Source organism: Sphaeramia orbicularis, chromosome 18 (genome assembly GCF_902148855.1).
Source record: "Sphaeramia orbicularis chromosome 18, fSphaOr1.1, whole genome shotgun sequence".
Lineage (NCBI taxonomy): Eukaryota > Metazoa > Chordata > Actinopteri > Kurtiformes > Apogonidae > Sphaeramia > Sphaeramia orbicularis.
In genome coordinates this window covers 42,566,950-42,586,395 of record NC_043974.1, presented here as the reverse complement: position 1 = coordinate 42,586,395, position 19,446 = coordinate 42,566,950, and the positions used below count along the sequence as shown (strand labels likewise).

The 19,446-nt window shown below is 37.3% G+C and overlaps 1 protein-coding gene across 5 annotated transcripts; it reads right to left on the bottom strand.

The window, feature by feature from the left end:
* Positions 1-2: 2 nt before the first annotated feature.
* psip1b (PC4 and SFRS1 interacting protein 1b) lies at positions 3-19,108 on the bottom strand. 5 transcript variants are annotated; one of them, XM_030162343.1, is made up of 11 exons: positions 18,996-19,108; positions 16,668-16,784; positions 15,921-15,985; positions 15,698-15,833; positions 13,976-14,821; positions 12,954-13,057; positions 11,902-12,782; positions 10,054-10,424; positions 5,525-5,626; positions 4,992-5,261; positions 3-928 (listed from the first exon to the last, which is right to left on the bottom strand). In XM_030162343.1, the coding sequence occupies exons 2-11, from the start codon at positions 16,749-16,751 to the stop codon at positions 905-907; spliced, it is 2,883 nt and encodes a 960-aa protein (XP_030018203.1). In that variant the 5' UTR covers positions 16,752-16,784; positions 18,996-19,108; the 3' UTR covers positions 3-904. The 5 variants fall into 5 exon arrangements, with proteins under 5 accessions (XP_030018203.1, XP_030018204.1, XP_030018206.1 ...); XM_030162344.1 differs by lacking the exons at positions 3-928; positions 4,992-5,261; positions 5,525-5,626; positions 10,054-10,424 and adding exons at positions 10,496-10,870; positions 10,959-11,168; XM_030162346.1 differs by lacking the exons at positions 3-928; positions 4,992-5,261; positions 5,525-5,626; positions 10,054-10,424 and adding an exon at positions 11,379-11,782 and having other exon boundaries at positions 11,942-12,782.
* Between the last annotated feature and the right edge of the window lie 338 nt (positions 19,109-19,446).

Genomic DNA, 19,446 nt, shown 5'->3' with positions numbered 1-19,446 from the left:
TGTAAGGCTTGTAAAACAGTCATTTTACTTAAAGATTTCTGCAAACCAAATGCACATATTTACATGTAACTTAAAAACAGATGAAACATCTGCACAAGGTTACAAAAGAATATAAAAAATGTTGTGAAAATACAAAATAAAAAATCTATTTAAAAAAAATGTTGCTGTGACAGTAAAGGGTTTAATACTTCAGTGAACTAAATTTCAGCATATTTGACTACAATTCCCATCAGCCCTGTTACCTCGCGTACCGGTCGGAATATGAGTTAACATCAGATAAAAAATAAAATAAATAAAAAGCGACCATAACAGCTGGCAGAGGTAGATCAAATTTAATGCTAATGTGATGGAATTTAATTTGTCTCTGCATTTTAATAGTTAACTTAGCTTAGCATAAAGACTAGAAGCAGGTTAAATAAACAAAAATAATCTCACCTGTTTAATGCACATAATGACCAAAAAACCCAAAAAGAGCCAAAACACTTTTCTAACATGGGACGACTTCTTAGAATGTCGTTGCCATAACAACAGCAGCATCAAATGGTGCAAATGTGGTGACTATGGATGGAGCCAAAAATAACAGTGAAAAAGTGTCAAAATACTCCATTAAACTTAGGCTGAAAAGTGAAAAGGGACAACTTTCAAAACCCACAAAGGAGCCTAAAAGCTTAAAATGTAGAAATAAAGCTGTGGCTGGGATAAACACTTTCCTGGTACATTCAAGTGAGACAGTAACTCTGTGTTATATATAGTAATGCAAGTAAAATGACAACATAAATACAGCAGTAACAGGGAGAACACACAGTTCAAAACATTCAACCGTCCATGAGAAGGGGCGGGGCTTCAATTCGAGACACGCCCATCTGTGCGGAGTTGGTTCGGTCCCAGTTGAATTTAGCATCTGTCAGTGACAATCCAATGAAGCTGCGGACGGTAAACAAAACAAATAGTAAACCACATGACAATTTTAATGAGTCTGAATTAGCTAGCATAGCTTAGCATGAAGACAATTTAGGTACAAATACAGTTCAAAAAGACATACAGTTGAAAAAGCAGGAGCAGAAATCAGCATTTACATATGGAGTAAGTGTACAAATACAAGACAAACATGACATTGATTCCTTCCACCATGTGAAAATGAAGCCAAAATACCACTGTTATGGGAGCTACCGTGTTGCCTCTGTATTGAACCACAGAGCAGTAGAACTCAGTAAAGCAGCCAATCACACACGTAGAAATGTGATTTGACACTGTATAAACCATTCATTCATTTGTTTTCTGAACCCGCTTTATCCTCACTAGGGTCACAGGGGTCACTTGGAGCCTATCCCAGCTACATGGGGCGAAGGCGGGGTACACCCTGGACAAGTCACCAGTTCATCGCAGGACTGACATATAGAGACAAACAATCACTCACATTCACACCTATGGGCAATTTAGATTAATGCATGTCTTTGGATGGTGGAGTACCCAGGGAGAACATGCAAAAAGGTCCCACCCCATCGACTGGTGTTGGAATCAAACCCAGGACATTCTTGCTGTGAGGCACGAGTGCTAACCACTGCACCACCATGTCGCCTGTATGAACCAGTCAATGGCCAAAATCTTGTGACAAAAATAAAAGTAGTGACAAAAATAACTATAAAATTCTCTAATGGGGGTGTCAAACATGCGGTCCGTGGGCAAAAACTGTACCGCAAAAGGTACCATTCAGGCCTACAGGATGAATGTACGAAGTGCAAAAATTACACTGAAGATATTAACAGTCATGGGTATCAAAGTAATTTTAGTTCCAAACTCCAAAACTGTAATAATATTCATCCTGTTACTAAATGTTTTGTGTATTTGTAGATCCATTGTGATCTGTAATGTACATGCATAAATCAATCAATCAATCAACCTTTATTTATAGAGCGCTTTTCATGCACAGATGCAACACAAAGTGCTTTACAGAATTAAAAACAATTACACAATAAAAACAGAAAAACAATTACAAAGAAAACCCCTCCCTCCCACCCTCCATACTAGACACGCACACACACACACACACACACATATACGCACACACACGCACACAACAGGGAGACATGGCATGGCACTAAGGATCAAGGAAACGCCACCTTTGGGGCCGTCCACACTGGGAGGAGCCGCAGGCCGTGCCATCGGGGGGACCGGCACCCAGGCCCCCCGACTCCGACAGACACATCGAAGGGAGGACCCCCAGCCAGCCGGGCCAAAGGGACCCAAGGACAGTACCCCCACTAGCAGACCAGACACAGCTCCCAGTGTGGAGGACCCCCCTGAGGAAACACTGGCGTTAAAAGCTAAAGACTAAAAGCATAACATAGGACTAAGAGAATAAATAAAATAAAATAAATACAGTACCAAGAGTAAAATACGTAAGATTATAAATAAAATAGAATAGATAAAGTATCAGTGATAAATAAAACAAAATAAGAACAAGAAGAGTTTAAAAAATTAGTTAAAAGCCTGATTAAAAAGGTGTGTCTTTAATCTTCTTTTAAAAATAACAACAGTCTCTGCAGTCCTGAGGCTCTCTGGCAGGCTGTTCCACAGGTGGGGGCCATAGTGGCTAAATGCATAATAAGTTGATGCATAATATTGTTAAAATTACACTTATTTTTCTTAAGAAATTTCAGGTTATTCACATAGTTTGTTATTTAAACATTTTCCTAATTTAATTTTACTTTTTTGCACTAAAATAAAGAGAATATTTGGAGTTCTTTTTATTAATAGGCTATTATTTTATTATTTGACTGGTCTGACCCACTTCAGATCAAATTGGCCTGAATGTGGCTCCTGTTCTAATATAATAGAACTCATTGAACATCGCTGAATGACTAAGCTTTTTTTTTTTTTTTACTTGCGATATCGATATTTGCATTCACATTTTACAGTAAAAAAAACATTCTGTATGGGTGGAGTCAATTCCCAAAGGACTGAATTGAGGCTGAATTTCTTTCTTGGACGTTCTCATCTGGTAGTTCACCTTTAAGTTATTACTATAATTATCATATAATTATTATTTTTAATTATACCTCAAGTCTAACAGGCAGGCACCTCCACTGTAATTGTGTTTCAAAGGTTCTCCTAACACCACTGCAAAATGATCTTATTATGCAATGCTTGATTAACCTTCCTCTTGTCTTAGGGTTGGCACCGACCCATTTTAGGTTCTAAATGCATAAAGGAACCACATAAAATTTGTGTATTGCATCGAGGCTTTTTAACTTTATGATGAACCTCTGTTTCAACAAAATAATACAAAAAAAGTTTCACTAAATTATGAAATGCTCTGGTTGAATTTTTTTTTTTAACCTTTATTTACCCAGGCAGGCAATTAAGAACAGATTCTTCTTTACAAATGCAGCCTTATCAAAGAGCAATGGCTCCTACAAATTAACACCTTTGGATTGTTAGGGTCGACCCAGTTCTAAAAATAAGATTATAAAGCAATAAATAGAGCCAAAACTGAACTCATAAGTGCACTGTCAGCCAACACACTGACAGACAGCTCCTCCACCAATCATGTGAGCTTTGGGAGATTCTCATTTCCTTACTACAAACTTACCACACTTTTATCATTAGGACAATTTAAATCCTTAATCACTTCTTATTTTATCTCCAGCTGCTCCTGTTTTTAAGTAAATGTCTTTGTTTTTACTTAATCTTTATCACGTTTACTTTTTGGTACTTCTGATATGGCATTGCATGTTTCAAATATTTTGTGTTTTAAATCCATGATTCCATCTTATTTTACCTCCAGCTGCTCCTTTTTTAAGTAGACTTCTCTGTTTTTAATTTGTCTTTGTCACTTTTACTTTTCAGTATTTCTGAAATGTACATTGTATGTTTCAGATGTTTTGTTTTGTCTCGGCTATATTGTAAATGAGGTTGCATCCTCAATACACCTCTGAGTTTAAATAAAGGTTATGAATGAATTAATTTTGCCTTGTTATCCAGTATACCTGCAAAAAAAAAAAAAAACAAGCACAGATGGGCATGTCCACACGTGGGATCAGTTTGGTATAGAGTTGGTGACTTACAGAATGCACATCAAGGGGTATGCTGATAAAAAAAAGGCCCAGAGGCTAACACCAAAAATATTAAAACCAATATTTTCATGGATAAGGAAGCCTAACAAAGTAACCAAGAGATGAGAAACACATTGGATGGTAGATAATTGTTTTTAGTGTATTTTACAGCAGATGGGTCAAAACCGACCTGTTAACGTAAGAGATGGCAACAGAAAGCGAACACAAGAGGAAGGTTAAGTTCTGGTTTAGAGTCAGTAAACTAGCATTTAGCATTAGCTCAATTATGATCCATTCAAATTTTCATAACTCATAGTATCTTTAATTTATATGTTTATTATTACTAGCAGCATTGTACCCGTGGTGCCATTGTACGATAGCATGATAAGTAGAACTTGTCTGCCACCACTATCCATTTGTAAACTACCATTTAATCATGCATTGTGCAGGTAATAATTTGAGCCAACATGTGAGGCATGAAGGGAAGAGCATGTATTTGTTTGGCCTGTGAAGCATGATTAAATCCATACAGCGGTAGTGAACTGCAGCATTCTCATTGTAGTGTCGTCTGCTAGCAGTAGAAATTTCATGAACGGCAGCATAACCACTTCCGAAAATGGAGTATGGCGGCAGGGATGAAGAATTCAAAGTAGAGAGAGGCTAAAATCACCCAGCATACCTCACAACATTTGAATACGGACATAAAATTGTGCCTAGTACATAGTCAGATAATGTTTCTATTCATTTGGCGAGTTTGGTAGCGATCGGGCCTGTGAAGGCTGAGGAAAACCTGTACAAACGCCCTCCTGTGCTGCAACATCGATCGAACGACAGACACAGAACGTGCATTATATAGTAGGATTTATAATCATTTTCTAACATGTAAAATGAAAACCCAACAAATCTCTGAATTGACTTCAATGATGAGTCTTTACCTTTTCTGAGCGTCTCCTCCTCCTCTTCCTCCCTCTTCCTCTCCTTCACCTGGTCCATTCTCTTCTTCACTTCCTGTAGAAGCTCCTCCCTCCTGTCCCGGCAGCGCTCCACCCGCTGAGCCTCCTCCCTCTCCTTCTCCTCCAGCAGCGAGCGCAGGAAGGCGGCGCTCACCACCTCCTCCCCCTCTCCGAGCAGGAAGGCGTTTTTGAAGCGGTTGTAGAGCATCGAGGCCTTGTGCATGATGGCCTGGTTGGCCCGGTAAAAACGCAGCTGAGCACCACGACAGAACAAAAGAAACAAACAGGTCAAATACTCAGATCCAGACGGTTATTTATGTATACTTAGAGACACACTTGATTTACTGCTCAGTTTATATTCATACATTCATCCGTGACCATGAAAAAAAAACTCATTTTAGTTCCGGTTCCACATTCAGCCCAAGTGGGCCAGAGCAGTACAGGAAAATAAAATCTTCCCGATTGCACCTGAAGGCATCATAACTGAGCTACTCAATAATGGGTCAGGGTCTGTACCTTCCTCAAAGTGGCGACGAGTTCACTGTGCCTCTGGACATGTTGAGACGTCACATAAACCATACTGAGCTGATCCAGCGCCAAGATACACTTACTTATGTCCTGAAACAGAAAGAAAAACAAAGGGTCAAATAATATTAGCTTCAAATTCAAATCAACTTTAGACCAGTCACAATTCAATTTCAGACTGTTATGGACTTAGATAAAACCTACACTATATGGACAAAAGTATGTGGACTTGTTGAATTCAGGTGTTTCTTTTCTAACAGGGGTCTGGGATACAAAACAATAATGACAAATGTCAGAATATAGTTTTATATTATGGGATAAATATCATTGCATTGGTTAGTTTGGTTTTGTTTCCACCTCAAATCAGCACGAACAAGACATCTTACACGTGTCCCAATATTTTTGTACTTTTGTTGACTATTTTGTTCCATTCGTTGATTATTTTGGTCCTTTTTCTTCATTTTGTTGATTACTTTCTTACTTTTTGTTAAATTAGTTGATTTTGTTCATTTTTCCTGATTTTTTAAATTATTTTATTCAATTTGTTGATTCTTTTGGTAATGATTATTTTGTTGATTATTTACCAACAATAAATAAATAACAGTCCATATAGTTAATAAACTATTTTTTGTTTACTGACATTTATATGTTTAAGTCAAATCAGCATGAACTGTTTATAATCATCAATAGTTTATAAACATCAATATTTCCTTACAGTTTAATGGGAGGATTTTCTTCCTCAGTGAGATGTGAAGAAAGTAGATGGAAAATTATTTACAGTCAGAGCATGATTTTTTTTTTTTTTAATTTAGAGGTAGAAGATTTAAAATCATAGTCATGGATACAAAAAAAAAAAAAATCAACGTTGAGAGAAATTAACTCAAAACCATCTCTGAGGCAAAGAAAACAATTTAAACCAAACTAACCAATGCAATGATATTTATCCCAATATAAAACTATATAATAACATTCATCATTATTGTTTGTATCTCAGAACACTGTTAGAAAAGAAACACCTAAATTCAACGAGTCCACATACTTTTTGTCCATATAGTATAGTGTTTCCCAACCACTGTGCTGCAGCACATAAGTGTGCTGTGAGAAATCATCAGGTGTGCCGTAGAAGATTATCCAATTTCACAAGGTTGGTACTGTAAGTAGGCAGCATGATATAGATACACACGACTGCATGCACCAATGATCCACTCCACAACGGTCTCCTGTTCCCCTTTGCAAAATAAAAATGAAAGTGAACCGGCCCTGATGTGGTGTGTTCTGTTGATAAAGCCCCGGTATATATGACATGCTGGTCCCACATGAACCATGTTGGACCCTGAGAACCTCAGGGACTGGTCTTCTGCTGCTGCCCAGAGTCAGGACTAAACACGGTGAAGGTGCGTTTCAGTTCCATGAGCTAAACCAGTGGTTCCCAACCTTTTTTGGCTCGTGACCCCATTTTGACATCACAAATTTCTGGTGAACCCAGATATTCAAAACAAAGAAATTTTTTTGCTAAAATTAATTTGTCTTTGATCATGTAATAGTTTGTTATACTATGTTACAAAAAAAGTTAATTTTTGAGGACATTTAGTCTATATAATGTATATTATTATGGACAGAGGCAGTAAATCCAGGTGTAGATTACTGCACAAAGGGAGAATTTTATTTTCCTTGGTCAGGATATGTACAGTCAGTCCAGCTGTGATTTACAAGGCTGACACTTAATACTGAACAAACAAGAACTCAAACTATGAATTATGAAAGAGCTGCAGCATCTGAAACTGGCCACAATGAACATTTGACAGATAAACAGAACCACAGTGCTTCAGTTTCAGAGTTTGTCATGTCTTTTATGGATTGGGATTGTCTCTCACAACTCAACATATATTTTTTATTAGTAACTTTTAAAAAATGTTATCAATTACCAGAAATTCCAGGCGACCCCACGTGGGGTCCCAACCCCAAGGTTGAAAACACTGAGCTAAACTCTGGAACAGTCTTCCTGATGATGTGAGGCAGGCCTCTACTCTGACAGTGTTAAAGTCCTGGCTGAAAACGGCTCTGTTCAACTGTGCATAGAACAACTGAAAGGGTTCTATCTGCACTCTGACCTTTTACGTTATTTTAACTGATTATTATTTATGTTTTATTATGTTTTAATTGTAACTGTGTGTTTTTAACCTGTCTCTTTACCAATTTTGTAAAGCACTGTGAATTGCCCCTTGTATGAACTGTGCTATACAAATAAATTTGCCTTGCCTTTGCCTATCGGGTTGGGGCAGGGGAGATACGCCTCCCATACTATTATATGACGGACCTCAATCCATACGCCGGGGGGTCCGTCTGAGGGGTCGCTGACACACCCCTCTCAGCTTTCTTGTTCCAAACGCCCCACGACAATGTCACCCGTGCACAAAGTGAGAGACTCAGAGCTGTTGAGGAAGATACGTGTGTGTCTTTCTTTCCTGCGAGTATATCAGCTTTGTGTTCAACTAAACAGGCCCAGGTTTCACACTGAGGAAGTAAATTGAGACTAGATCTGCATCATATTTAAATAAATACACTTCGTGTGATATTTTTGTTTGGTGTGCCTTGTGATTTTTCTAATATAGGGTCAAAACACGGTATTCAAAATCTCTCTGACGGGACATTTTAGAGACAATTTGACGTATCAGTGTTGCTAAATGACCCACAGTTTTACTTTTAAATTCATTTTTGCTTTAGTCGGACCATAAGGGATTATCCAAAACAAGGAGCTACTTAATATTGAAATAAATGTTGGAATGGCAATCAAATGAAGTTCGCTCTCTGATGGGATATTACTGGGTTTTAACCCTATAACTAACAGGTGTCACACATCCGGCCCGCCAAAGGGTCTAATCTGGCCCACTGGATGAATTTGTGAAGAACTGCAAAAATTACACTGAAGATATTAATAATCAGTGGTGTTAAAATCATTTTAATTCAGGTTCCACATACAGTCCAATTAGATTTTAAGTGGGTCAGACCAGTAAAATATTATAATAATAACCTATGAATAATGACAACCCCAAATTTTCTTTGTTTTTTGGTGTAAAAAAGTAAAATTACACAAAAATGTTTACATTACCAAAATACATGTTTACAAAAAATGTGAATAACCTGAACAAATATGAACAAACAGAAATGTCTTAAGAAAAGTAAATGCAAATTTACCAATATTCTGCCTGTTACTAAATATTTTGTGTGACTGTAATGCACATGAGCATGGGTCGGCAACCTTTGCAAACTAAAGAGCCACTGTAGGACAGAAAAAGAAAAAGAAAAAATGTCTGGAGCCAAAAGATACCCTGATATCTTTCCTCAAACTGGTGACTGCTTATGAAGCTCTTCAGGATTAGTTTGGACAGAATATGTGGAGAATAAATCAAAGTTTCAGTGCATTTACAGACCTACAAAGAAATGACAAAACTAAAAAAAACAGTGATATTTGTCATTTTTGTTTGATGCTAAAATCAACTGATAAGTAAAGGCTTTCTTTGCAATGGAGACTACAGATAAATACACTACAAACAAAAAGTTAAGGATATTTTTTCTTTTTTTTTGGTCTTTTTTCTTTTGCCATTTTTAAATAAAATCATGCCTGGTCATTAAAAAAATGTGTTTCAATTCAATTCACACACAAAAAAGTAAAAAGCTCTATGCAAGAATCCCAACTGAAAAAAAATAGTCCAAAAAAAAAAAAAAATCCTTAACTTTTTTGTTTGTAATGACCCTTCAGCAGTCTACTTTTGCTACTGTTACTTTTTTTTTTTAATTATTCATTTGAAGTAAAGTCTATATTTTTACAACTGCATAACATCAGAATCCCTTTATTGTAATGGCAAAATGTGAACAAAAAAAGTGTTTTTCATTTCCAAATAGTTTTTGACAAAGATACATTGAGCCACTGGAAAAGGGTCCAAGAGCCAAATGTGGCCACAGGTTGCCTACCCCTGCACATGAGTACATGATAAACTGAGGCAGAATATTGATAAATTCTGTTGGGTTTCTGTAAATTGGCTTAGAGTCTGGTTTTGACCAACTCTATATATAAAGTGTCATGAGATAACTTTTTTGTTGGGATCTGGCGCTATATAAATCAAATTTGATTGATTGAGTGATTTGATTGGTTTTCCCCTGTAAGTCGCTTTGGAAAAAAGTGTCTGCCAAATGCATAAACATAAACATAAATTGCACTTGTTTTTCTTAAGACAATTCAAGTTGTTTCATGTTATTCAGATTTTTAAGGAACTTTGTAGACTACCCCCTGATCATAATATAATTTTACTTTTTTCACTGTTATTATTTTACTGGTCCGGCCCACTTGAGATCAAATCGTGCTGAATGTGGAACTGAACTAAAATGACTTGGACACTCCTGCTATAACATATGCACCGTGGCTCAAAAAGGTTAGGAAACACAGATATTGTGTAAGTGCTCCCACCGGCCACCAGGGGGCATAGTTTGCTTCATTTTGCGGCCTGTGTGTTTGCTCTTACTGGGTTGTCGCTCTTGAGGGAAATCCGAATGTCCCCGTGGATTCTGTGCAGAGTGGAGTCGGTCAGCGTCATACCCAGAGTCTTCTTCTGCTCCGCTTCTTCGTTACCTTTCGCTTTTCTTTCTTCTTCTTCTGCGCTGATGTTCGTCGTCTTTACCTGCGACGTCTGTGGAGTTTCTGGTTCTTTGTCGTTCTTCATCGTTCTAGTTTTGACATCCTCCTCTTCCTCCATTTCATTCTTTCCGTCTTTCTTCTGTTCTCTCGTCTTCACTTCTTCGTCTTTCATCTCCTGCATTTTTCTCTGTCCATCTTTCCTCCTCTGCTCTCTAGTTGTTACTTTCACAGTTTGTTCTGCCGTCGTTTTCTCATCCTTTTCATCCTTCCTCTGTTCTCTTGTCACTTTTTCGACTGCAGTTCTCTCATCCTTTTTCCCCTGTGTTTCATTCTTTCCATCTTTCCTCTTCTGTTCTCGCGTCGTCACTTTTTCCGTTTGATTCGATGTCGTTTCTTCTTCATTTTTCTTCTCCTCCATTTTGCTCTGTCCATCTTTCCTCCTCAGCTCTCTAGTGCGTTACTTTTTCAGTTTGTTCTGTCGTCGTTTCTCGTCCTTTTTCTGCTGCGTTTCACTCTTTCATCCTTCCTCTGTTCTCTTGGGACTTTTTCTGCTGCAGTTTTCTCATCCTCTTTTCCCTGTGTATCATTCTTTCCCTCTTTCCTCTTCTGTTCTCTTGTTGTTACTTTTTCTGTCTGATCCTCCGTAGTTTTCTCATCCTTTTTCTCATGCGTTTCATTCTTTCCATCCTTCTTCCTCTGCTCTCATTGTGACTTTTTCCGTTTGTTCTGCTGTAGTCTTGTCATTTTTCTTCTCCTGTATTTCACTCTTTCCGTCTTTTCTTTTCTGTTCTCTTGTCGTTACTTTTTCAGTTTGTTCTGCTGTCATTTTCTCCTCCTTTTTCTCATGCGTTTCGCTCTTTTCATCTTTCTTCTGTTCTTTTGTCACTTTTACTGCAGCAGTTTTGTTGTCACTTTTACCCTGCGTTTCACTCTTTCCATCTTTTCTTTTCTGTTCTCTGGTCATTACTTTTTCAGTTTGTTCTTCTGTCATTTTCTCATGTGCTTCATTCTTTCCATCTTTCTTCCTTTGCTCTCTTGTTACTTTTTCTGTTTCCTCTGTACTTTTCTCCTCCTTTTTCTCATGCATTTCATTCTTTCCATCTTTCCTCTTCTGCTCTCTTGTTACTTTTTCTTTTTCTTCTGTACTTTTGTCATCCTTTTTCTCATTCATTTCATTCTTTCCATCTTTCTTCCTCTGTTCTCTTGTCACTACTTTTTGTGTTTCCTCTGTACTTTTCTCATCCTTTTTCTCATGTGCTTCATTCTTTCCATCCTTCCTTTGCTCTCTTGTTTTTTTTTTCTGTTTCTTCTGTACTTTTCTCATCCTTTTTCTCATGTGCTTCATTCTTTCCATCCTTCCTTTGCTCTCTTGTTTTTTTTTCTGTTTCTTCTGTACTTTTCTCATCCTTTTTCTCATGTGCTTCATTCTTTCCATCCTTCTTCCTTTGCTCTCTTGTTACTTTTTCTGTTTCCTCTGTACTTTTCTCATCCTTTTTCTCATGCGCTTCATTCTTTCCATCCTTCTTCCTTTGCTCTCTTGTTACTTTTTCTGTTTCTTCTGTACTTTTCTCATCCTTTTTCTCATTCATTTCATTCTTTCCATCTTTCTTCCTCTGTTCTCTTGTCACTACTTTTTGTGTTTCCTCTGTAATTTTCTCATCCTTGTTCTCATTCATTTCATTCTTTCCATCCTTCTTCCTTTGCTCTCTTGTTACTTTTTCTGTTTCTTCTGTACTTTTCTCATGCGCTTCATTCTTTCCATCCTTCTTTCTTTGCTCTCTTGTTACTTTTTCCGTTTGTTCTGCTGTAGTCTTGTCATCTTTCTTCTCCTGTATTTCACTCTTTCCATCCTTTCTCTTCTGCTCTCTAGTTGTTACTTTTTCAGTTTGTTCTGTAATTTTCTCATCCTTTTTCTCGTGCGTTTCACTCTTTCCATCCTTCTTTCTCTGCTCTCCTGTCGTCACTTTGTCTGCTGTCGTTTTCACTTCCTTCTCTGACGTTTCATTCTTTCCATCCTTCCTCTTCTGGTCTCTTGTCGTCACTTTGTCCTCCTGTGACTTCCCTTCCAGTTTATCTTCTGCCTTCTTCTCTCCGTCCTCTCTTCTCTTTTTCTGTCTTTCCTCATCCCCTTTTCCCTTCCCATCCGCCTCTTTTGCCGATCTTTCCGACCTCCTCTTGCCGTCTTTTCTTCCCTCTCCTTCCGCCTCGTTGGCCTTTTCTGAACTTTTCTGGTCCGTTCTCTTCTTGTCCTCCTCGGTGGTCGACGGTCCTCCCATCGTCTTCACCTGAACCTTGGCTCCTGGCGCTTTGACGATTTTTCCGATAATACTCCTCTCTTCCTTCGGCGGCTTCGTGTCATCACTTTTCTTTTCCTTGATTTCATCGTCCCTGTCTAGTTTCTTTCCCTGTTTGTTGCTGTCTTTCGGGTTGACCTCTGCCGGTTTTGTCTGTGAGGTGTTTCTATCGTCCTTCTCCTCCAGTGTTCTGCTTTTTCTGGATGAACCTTCACTTCCTGTCCTCTTGGAGACCACCTTAGTCACAGCTGATTCTTTGATGCTCTTCTTATCCGTTGATGTGGACTCCGTCTTCTTTTTCTTTGCTTCATCCCCAGCTGTCCTAAAAAGGAGTTACAAATATCAAATTAATATCGACATGAATATAAATTATGTGATGCACTTCCTTCCCACTTAAACACTGGACTAATTAAATTACAATCCCATATCAGAGGCACAAAATGACCCCACCCTCTGGTATCGCTAATGTAGTTTGAGTTAGTTCATGTCTTACTGAGCGCTCTTCACACTCTCCCTCCTCTTCACTCCTCCAGTTGTTGTTAACAGACCTCGCAGAGATTTTAACAGACTCTCCCTCTTTGCAGCCAGGCGTTGTCTCTGCACATTTAAAGAAAATAAAAACATCCCATATTGGGGTGAACGCATGTGTCCCTCAAATGTGAGAAATAATTTTTATGCACGTATTTCATTAGTATCAAACCATTATTTACATTCTGCATGACCAAATTACAATGATTCTATCTATCTATCTATCTATCTATCTATCTATCTATCTATCTATCTATCTATCTATCTATCTATCTATTTTGAGTGATAAAGATATCACATCGATGCTGATGTTCCAACCTCTTATGCTTCATTACAGATTATAATGACGACAGCAGTTTAAAGTGGATGTGGAACATTGAACATTTAGACTGTAGTGTGTGATTTTGACCTTAGGCTGCGTATGTGAGGAAAACTTAATGAAGTGTGAGTGAGTGTGATAGGGCTGAGAACTGATAGAACTGTGAAAGGAGAAAATAGAACAAACGTAAAAAGCCAGTGTATCTCTGTTAGCGGGGTACATCTGTGGAATAATGTGGATCAAAACTTTAAAATGTTTTCTTCAATTTGTACATTAAAAAAGATGTATACATCCACTACAATAACAAAATATAGAATATTATTTGAATAAGTGAACATCTAGTTATAATATACGTAGAAGAATATGTAAAATAAGATATTATTGTAATTAATCAATACAGACCATCATGATTAGGAGATATTACCATATTTATTAATGATTGTATTTGTAGTAAATGTTTAAAGTGCATATAAATATTATAGTTTATATTAAAAATGAATTCAACATGTCCACATACTTTTGTCCATATAGTGTATTTTTGTGGTGCAACACTCATAATCTAACTTTAATCAGAATTAAATTTGTACAGTACTAATACTTACAACACATTTTACACAAAGTCTTGAAAATGAGAGTTTGAGCAGGAGTCTGGTCTTAATAAAACCCACCTCCTCGTCCACAAGTCCGTCTCCTCCCTCCCTCTCCTCTTCGTCCATGTTCTTCATTGCCTCCTCTTCCTCTTCTCCCACATCCTCCTGCCTGCTTTTCCTCTCCACCCTGTTCCTCTTCATCACCCTGTTCTCCTCTTCACCTCCTGAAAAGTCCTGCTTGGTTTTCCTCTGCTCCTCCTTCTCCGACCTCCTCGTCCTCATACCTTCTCCATCCGTAGGCGGTTTCTTCATCTCTTCTTCCTTCTTTTCATCCTCCTTCGTTTCCTTGTCTTTGTCTACGTTTTCTTTCTTCTTTTTCGTTGATGCTTTTCCCTCTGCTGTTGTTTCGTTTCCTCCTTCACTTTCTGCCTCCTTCTCTTCTTCCCTCTTCCTCTTCACTCCTTGACTCTCTGACAACTTCTCCTTTATTTCTTCAGGTTCCTTCTTCTCTTGGACTTTCTGCACTCCATCATTCTTACTTATTTTACTTTTATCTGCAGACTTTGACTCTGAGTTCTTCGGTCTCCTGAATTCTGGGAGCGGAAGAGGCGGTCCTATCAGACTTCCCCCTGACCTAGTGTTTCTTGTACTTACGGCCGGTCCTGCCGCCGCTTCTTTGACCGTCGGTGTCTTTGCAGGGGTTTGTTTAGAGTCTGGGGTTTTATCTGGAGCCCCTCTTGACGAAGCTCTGAGAGGAGTTTTATCAGCAGACGCCGTTTCTTTCTTACCACTGGGCTTTGAAGGAGTTTTAGGCGGAGTCGCTTTACTGGTAGCTTTTTTAGCACGTGTAGTGTTACTGGCAGTAGGAGTTACTTTTGCAGGTGTAGTTTTTGCAGGAGTCTGTGTGCTGGACTTTGCGGGCATCTGAGGTGACAAAACAGAAATCAGATCAAAAAAGGAATGCATGAATCAGTTAAATAACAGACAGTTTCTGAGACTGTTTCACAACTCATTAAGGATCAAAATGTGAAGAGTCCTAGATTTCCTGTTTTAATATGGAAAAGGAGATAGCTCCAATTAGTACCATTTGTCTCCACTTGATACTTTTTTGTGAAAGAATAGAATGCCATTGTGGGTTCAATGTAATGAGTGTACTACTCCAGTCAGAGCAACAATATATATATATACATACATACATACATATACACACATATGTGTGTGTGTGTATATATATATATATATATATATATATATATATATATATATATATATATATATATATATATATATACACATATACATATTTATATAAAAACACCAGAAAATAAGAATAGAGCAAGTAAAAAATTACAAAAAATAAAATAAAATAAAATGCGAAAACAGAATACAAATTTAACAAAAGTACAAAAAAAAGAACTAAAAGTACAATAAAATAAATGTGAATATAGATAGATGTGAACAGAATAGAATAAAATAGATATGAATGGACACAATATTTACAATATTAACAGTATTCACAGTATGTGTATCTATGAAAATAAAAATCTAAAAAAATATCTATAAAAATAGTGCATTTGGATCTGAATAAATATTGTATTGTTATTGTAAAAACTATTGCAAGAATTAAGAAATATGCATTAAGAATTATTGCACAAGAAGAAGAAGACTGTTGCTGTAATATCTGACATAATGAATTACATTATTATCATAATTATCAATAATAACAACATGCAAAAACATTGATACACAGTAGCTTTTCTGGAATTGTGGTTGTAAATTTTGCATGGAATAAACACTAACTTTGAGTTTGCTCCCAATTCCGGGCGTGTTCTGGATCTCCCACATCCCCTCAGAGAAGCCTTTGATGCGAACACCAGTGCCGTACTTCATCTTGTTTCCGACATAAGGAACAACGTTTTCTGGCACGAGACTTCCTCTGAGGAGGAACATGGAGTTAACACCCATTAACCAACAACTGTCATTTAATAAGATCAAGTGTTGCAGTCGATGTAGAGGTACATACATCTGGTGGGTTCCGAAAAAGTAGACCAGGACTCGCTTCTTGCATCCGTGTTCTGGATTATGGACCTGAAGAAACACAAAAGGAGATAAATCCAAGTAGTTTCTCCTTCTGGTAAATTAAAAAAAACAGCTTCAATCTAAAGAGAATTTCTAGACTTTATAATCTCTGATCTTATCTGTGTTTTATTTTTAATTTATGAACTTATCTCCTCAGAAAAAGTATCACTTTAAACTGTGGAAATAGTCAGGCTTATCTTCATGTAAATTTACACCTTTTGTGTTTGTTCATAAATATATAATTTTAAAATCTTTGATCTTTCCCTTATAAATATATGAGTGGTTTTGTGCATTCACCATTTTAATGTCAGAGGATTTTCTTTGAATATTTCTTAGTTTCATCTTGTATATTTATCATTTTAATGTAGTTTTTTCTCATCAATCTAGACATTTCTGTTATTTAAAAAAGAGCATTAGTTTGTAATTGAAGTTTATGAGTGATGCCCAAAAATGAATGAAAACAGACTAATTTTAGAGAATATGTTTCTTTTCTTACACATTTTTACCTCTATAATCTCTCAGAATATCTCATCTTTTTACCTCATTTCTTTAACCTACACTGGCCCTACCACCCTGCAAAAAAAAAAAACAGTAGAAAGTTGCAAAGAAACTGTCATTTGGCATCCATTTTTTTGAACAAGAACTCAAGAGAGTTGAACGCTGGGGTGAGATTCCCCCGTTTGTGTCTTACCCTGGCCGGCCAGTGAGGGAAGCCCTTCATCTTGGCGAATACGAGGTCTCCTGTTTTGAAGCGTTCGTTGGATTTCCCCGCCATCCTGCTGCTTCAGTCACACAGAGAGAACTGAATCTGTGACACAGTAAAAGAAAACAGGTCATTTTCAGCTTTGAGACAGCGATTACCTCCAACATCTATGTCTAGCCAGATGTGACACCATGTGTTATTTTGCAGTAAAATTTTAAACACAAGAGGAGACCAAAAAGAAAAACAAATAATAACAACAACAGCAGCTTGCGTATTCATCTAGACAGAATATTACACTACAGACTGAATGGCTTTCACTCTGAGCTACAGCAACAAGTTACTATTTACTAACTCACTGTTTTGATCACTTTATGAAGAAAACATTTTTGATCTGAATTGTGAGGCTTTAATTACTTTTTATATTGTGAGTCAGGACAGACGTGTTTTGAATAGATTTCTGGACGTGTCAGTTGGTCAGTTTTTTACATGCTTGGCCATTTAGTCCCAGTCTCTTTGGCTACATTCAGACTGGAGGCAAATGTGGCCCAAATACAATTTTTTTGCTCGTATGTGACCTGTACCCAATCTGTTAAAGACAGTTTTTTTTCATATCTGACCCAGGACACTTTCATATGTGGTAAATGGTAAATGGACTGAATTTATATAGCGCATTTTCTACACCTTAATGGTGCCCAAAGTGCTTTACAATTCCTCACATTCACCCATTCACACACATTCATACACCAGTAGGTGGCTGCTGCCAGGTTCTACTGGGAGCAATTTAGGGTTCAGGGCCCCATGTGGACAGTTGGAGCCAGGATTCGAACCGCTGACCCTTCGGTCAAAGGACAACTGAGCCACATGTGGTCCTCGATCCAATACGTATGTGATATTTTGCAATGCGACTTCAGTCTGAACACCCAAGTCGCATTTAACCGACCTTTACATCACTGAAATGCAACAAAAGTCTCAATTCTGTGTCCCAGGAGGAGGAGCAGCGGGAAAAACATATTTACCTCCATAAACACAGTGTGTGTCTGCATGGCCACATATTACATCAGGACCTCTTTTGCGCATGCGGGTCACTTCAGGGTCACATTCAGTTCATACTCAAAACTGATAGAAGTCCCATTTAATGTGGAATATGAACCAGCACACACAAAAAAATCTGATTTCACCAAAAAATCTGAACTGTGCATTAAGACCTGCTGTGTGAACGTAGCCTTAGTTTGACCATCAAGCAGCATGGATAATATATAGTAGCACCATCATTTGTTTGAGAAGTGAAACATTAACTTTAGGTATTCGATTTCAAAGATGACAAAAGCTAAACATGAAAAAATAAACAAATTGGCCAATTTAATGGGCCTTTCAGTTTTATGTGTTAACACATTTACACACCTGCAATGTTTTTAGTTTGTGGTTTTATTCACTCTCTCAGATGTGAGCTTATAATGACAAGCAATGTCCTCTGAGTGCATAAATGAAAATACTTGTATTAGGTTCAAGTAGAGATGGTTAATGTGTTTAGCAGGCTTATTTAAAAAAATAATACTTGGTTTGAATTATGTTGAGGTAAGAGAGGACTTCATGAAAACATGGATGTGAGTCCGAATGGGAAACCACTAGTTTACAGGAAACACAAATCTGTTGAAGCACACAGTATTTGGTCATTTGACACTGATACTTTAGTAAAGATGTGTGCTTCTTCCATCTTCGTGCATATCGTTTTACTTGTGTACATAAGAGCTGAAAAAGACCTAATATATTAGAAAGACGGTTGGTATCAAGCAGTTGTACTAAGCATTTTCTGTTTATAGTTAGCCTGTGACTGTTGTTTGTCCTCGTGTTTATTTGAATGAATGAATCAATCAATCAATGGTTTATTTTTGGTTTGCACAGTAATCACCGCTCACTGTACAACCACAATAAACACAAAAACCAAAAATAGGAACAGGCCAGAAGTAGAAGCTTATCTTTTGTCTATCCTTTTCATCTGACACACCGCTTACATTAAATTAAATATGTGTAGAAACTGTTGACCTAACAATTTCTTTAACTAAAAACGAAGAGAAACAAAACTCTAAAGCAGTCCTTTCACATCTTTCTGAGGGACTTAAACTGCCTGTGAATGTTGCACCATTATCTCCGCCATCCTTCCTACTGTCGTTCAAAGCAGCGTGTTGGTCTGTGTTTACAAATACAACTGCAGTAGCACTGAAGCTAACCACAGCTAAGAGGCTAAGAACACCCTTTGACAGGATGCTTTAAACACAACTATGCGCTACTTTTGCACAATACAGCTCCGGTACTTACGGCAAAACGACGTGCAATGTTTTGTGAAATGTAGATTAAAAACTCTCGATGTTTCCCCGGTGAAAATCGCTTCTTGTTACCAGATTAAAGCGTCCTGTTCGCCACCATGTTGGCTAATGACGTACTGCGTCACGTGAATCCGAGAAAGGCGGTCTTTCCCGCCTGTTGGACTGTACCAACTGGGGAAATGAACTGGACTGTACCATGTTATTGGACATAAAGCTTTGTAGGTCCCAAATATATTATTACGGTTTTGTTTTTTTTTGTTTTTTTAAATTTCATACTCAAAGGCAATTCAATGTGCTTTAAGTCCCACTATATATATATATATATATATATATATATATATATATATATATATATATATATATATATATATATATATATGTATATATATATATATATATATATATTTTTTTTTTTTTTAATATAATTTTATTTGTGGATTTTC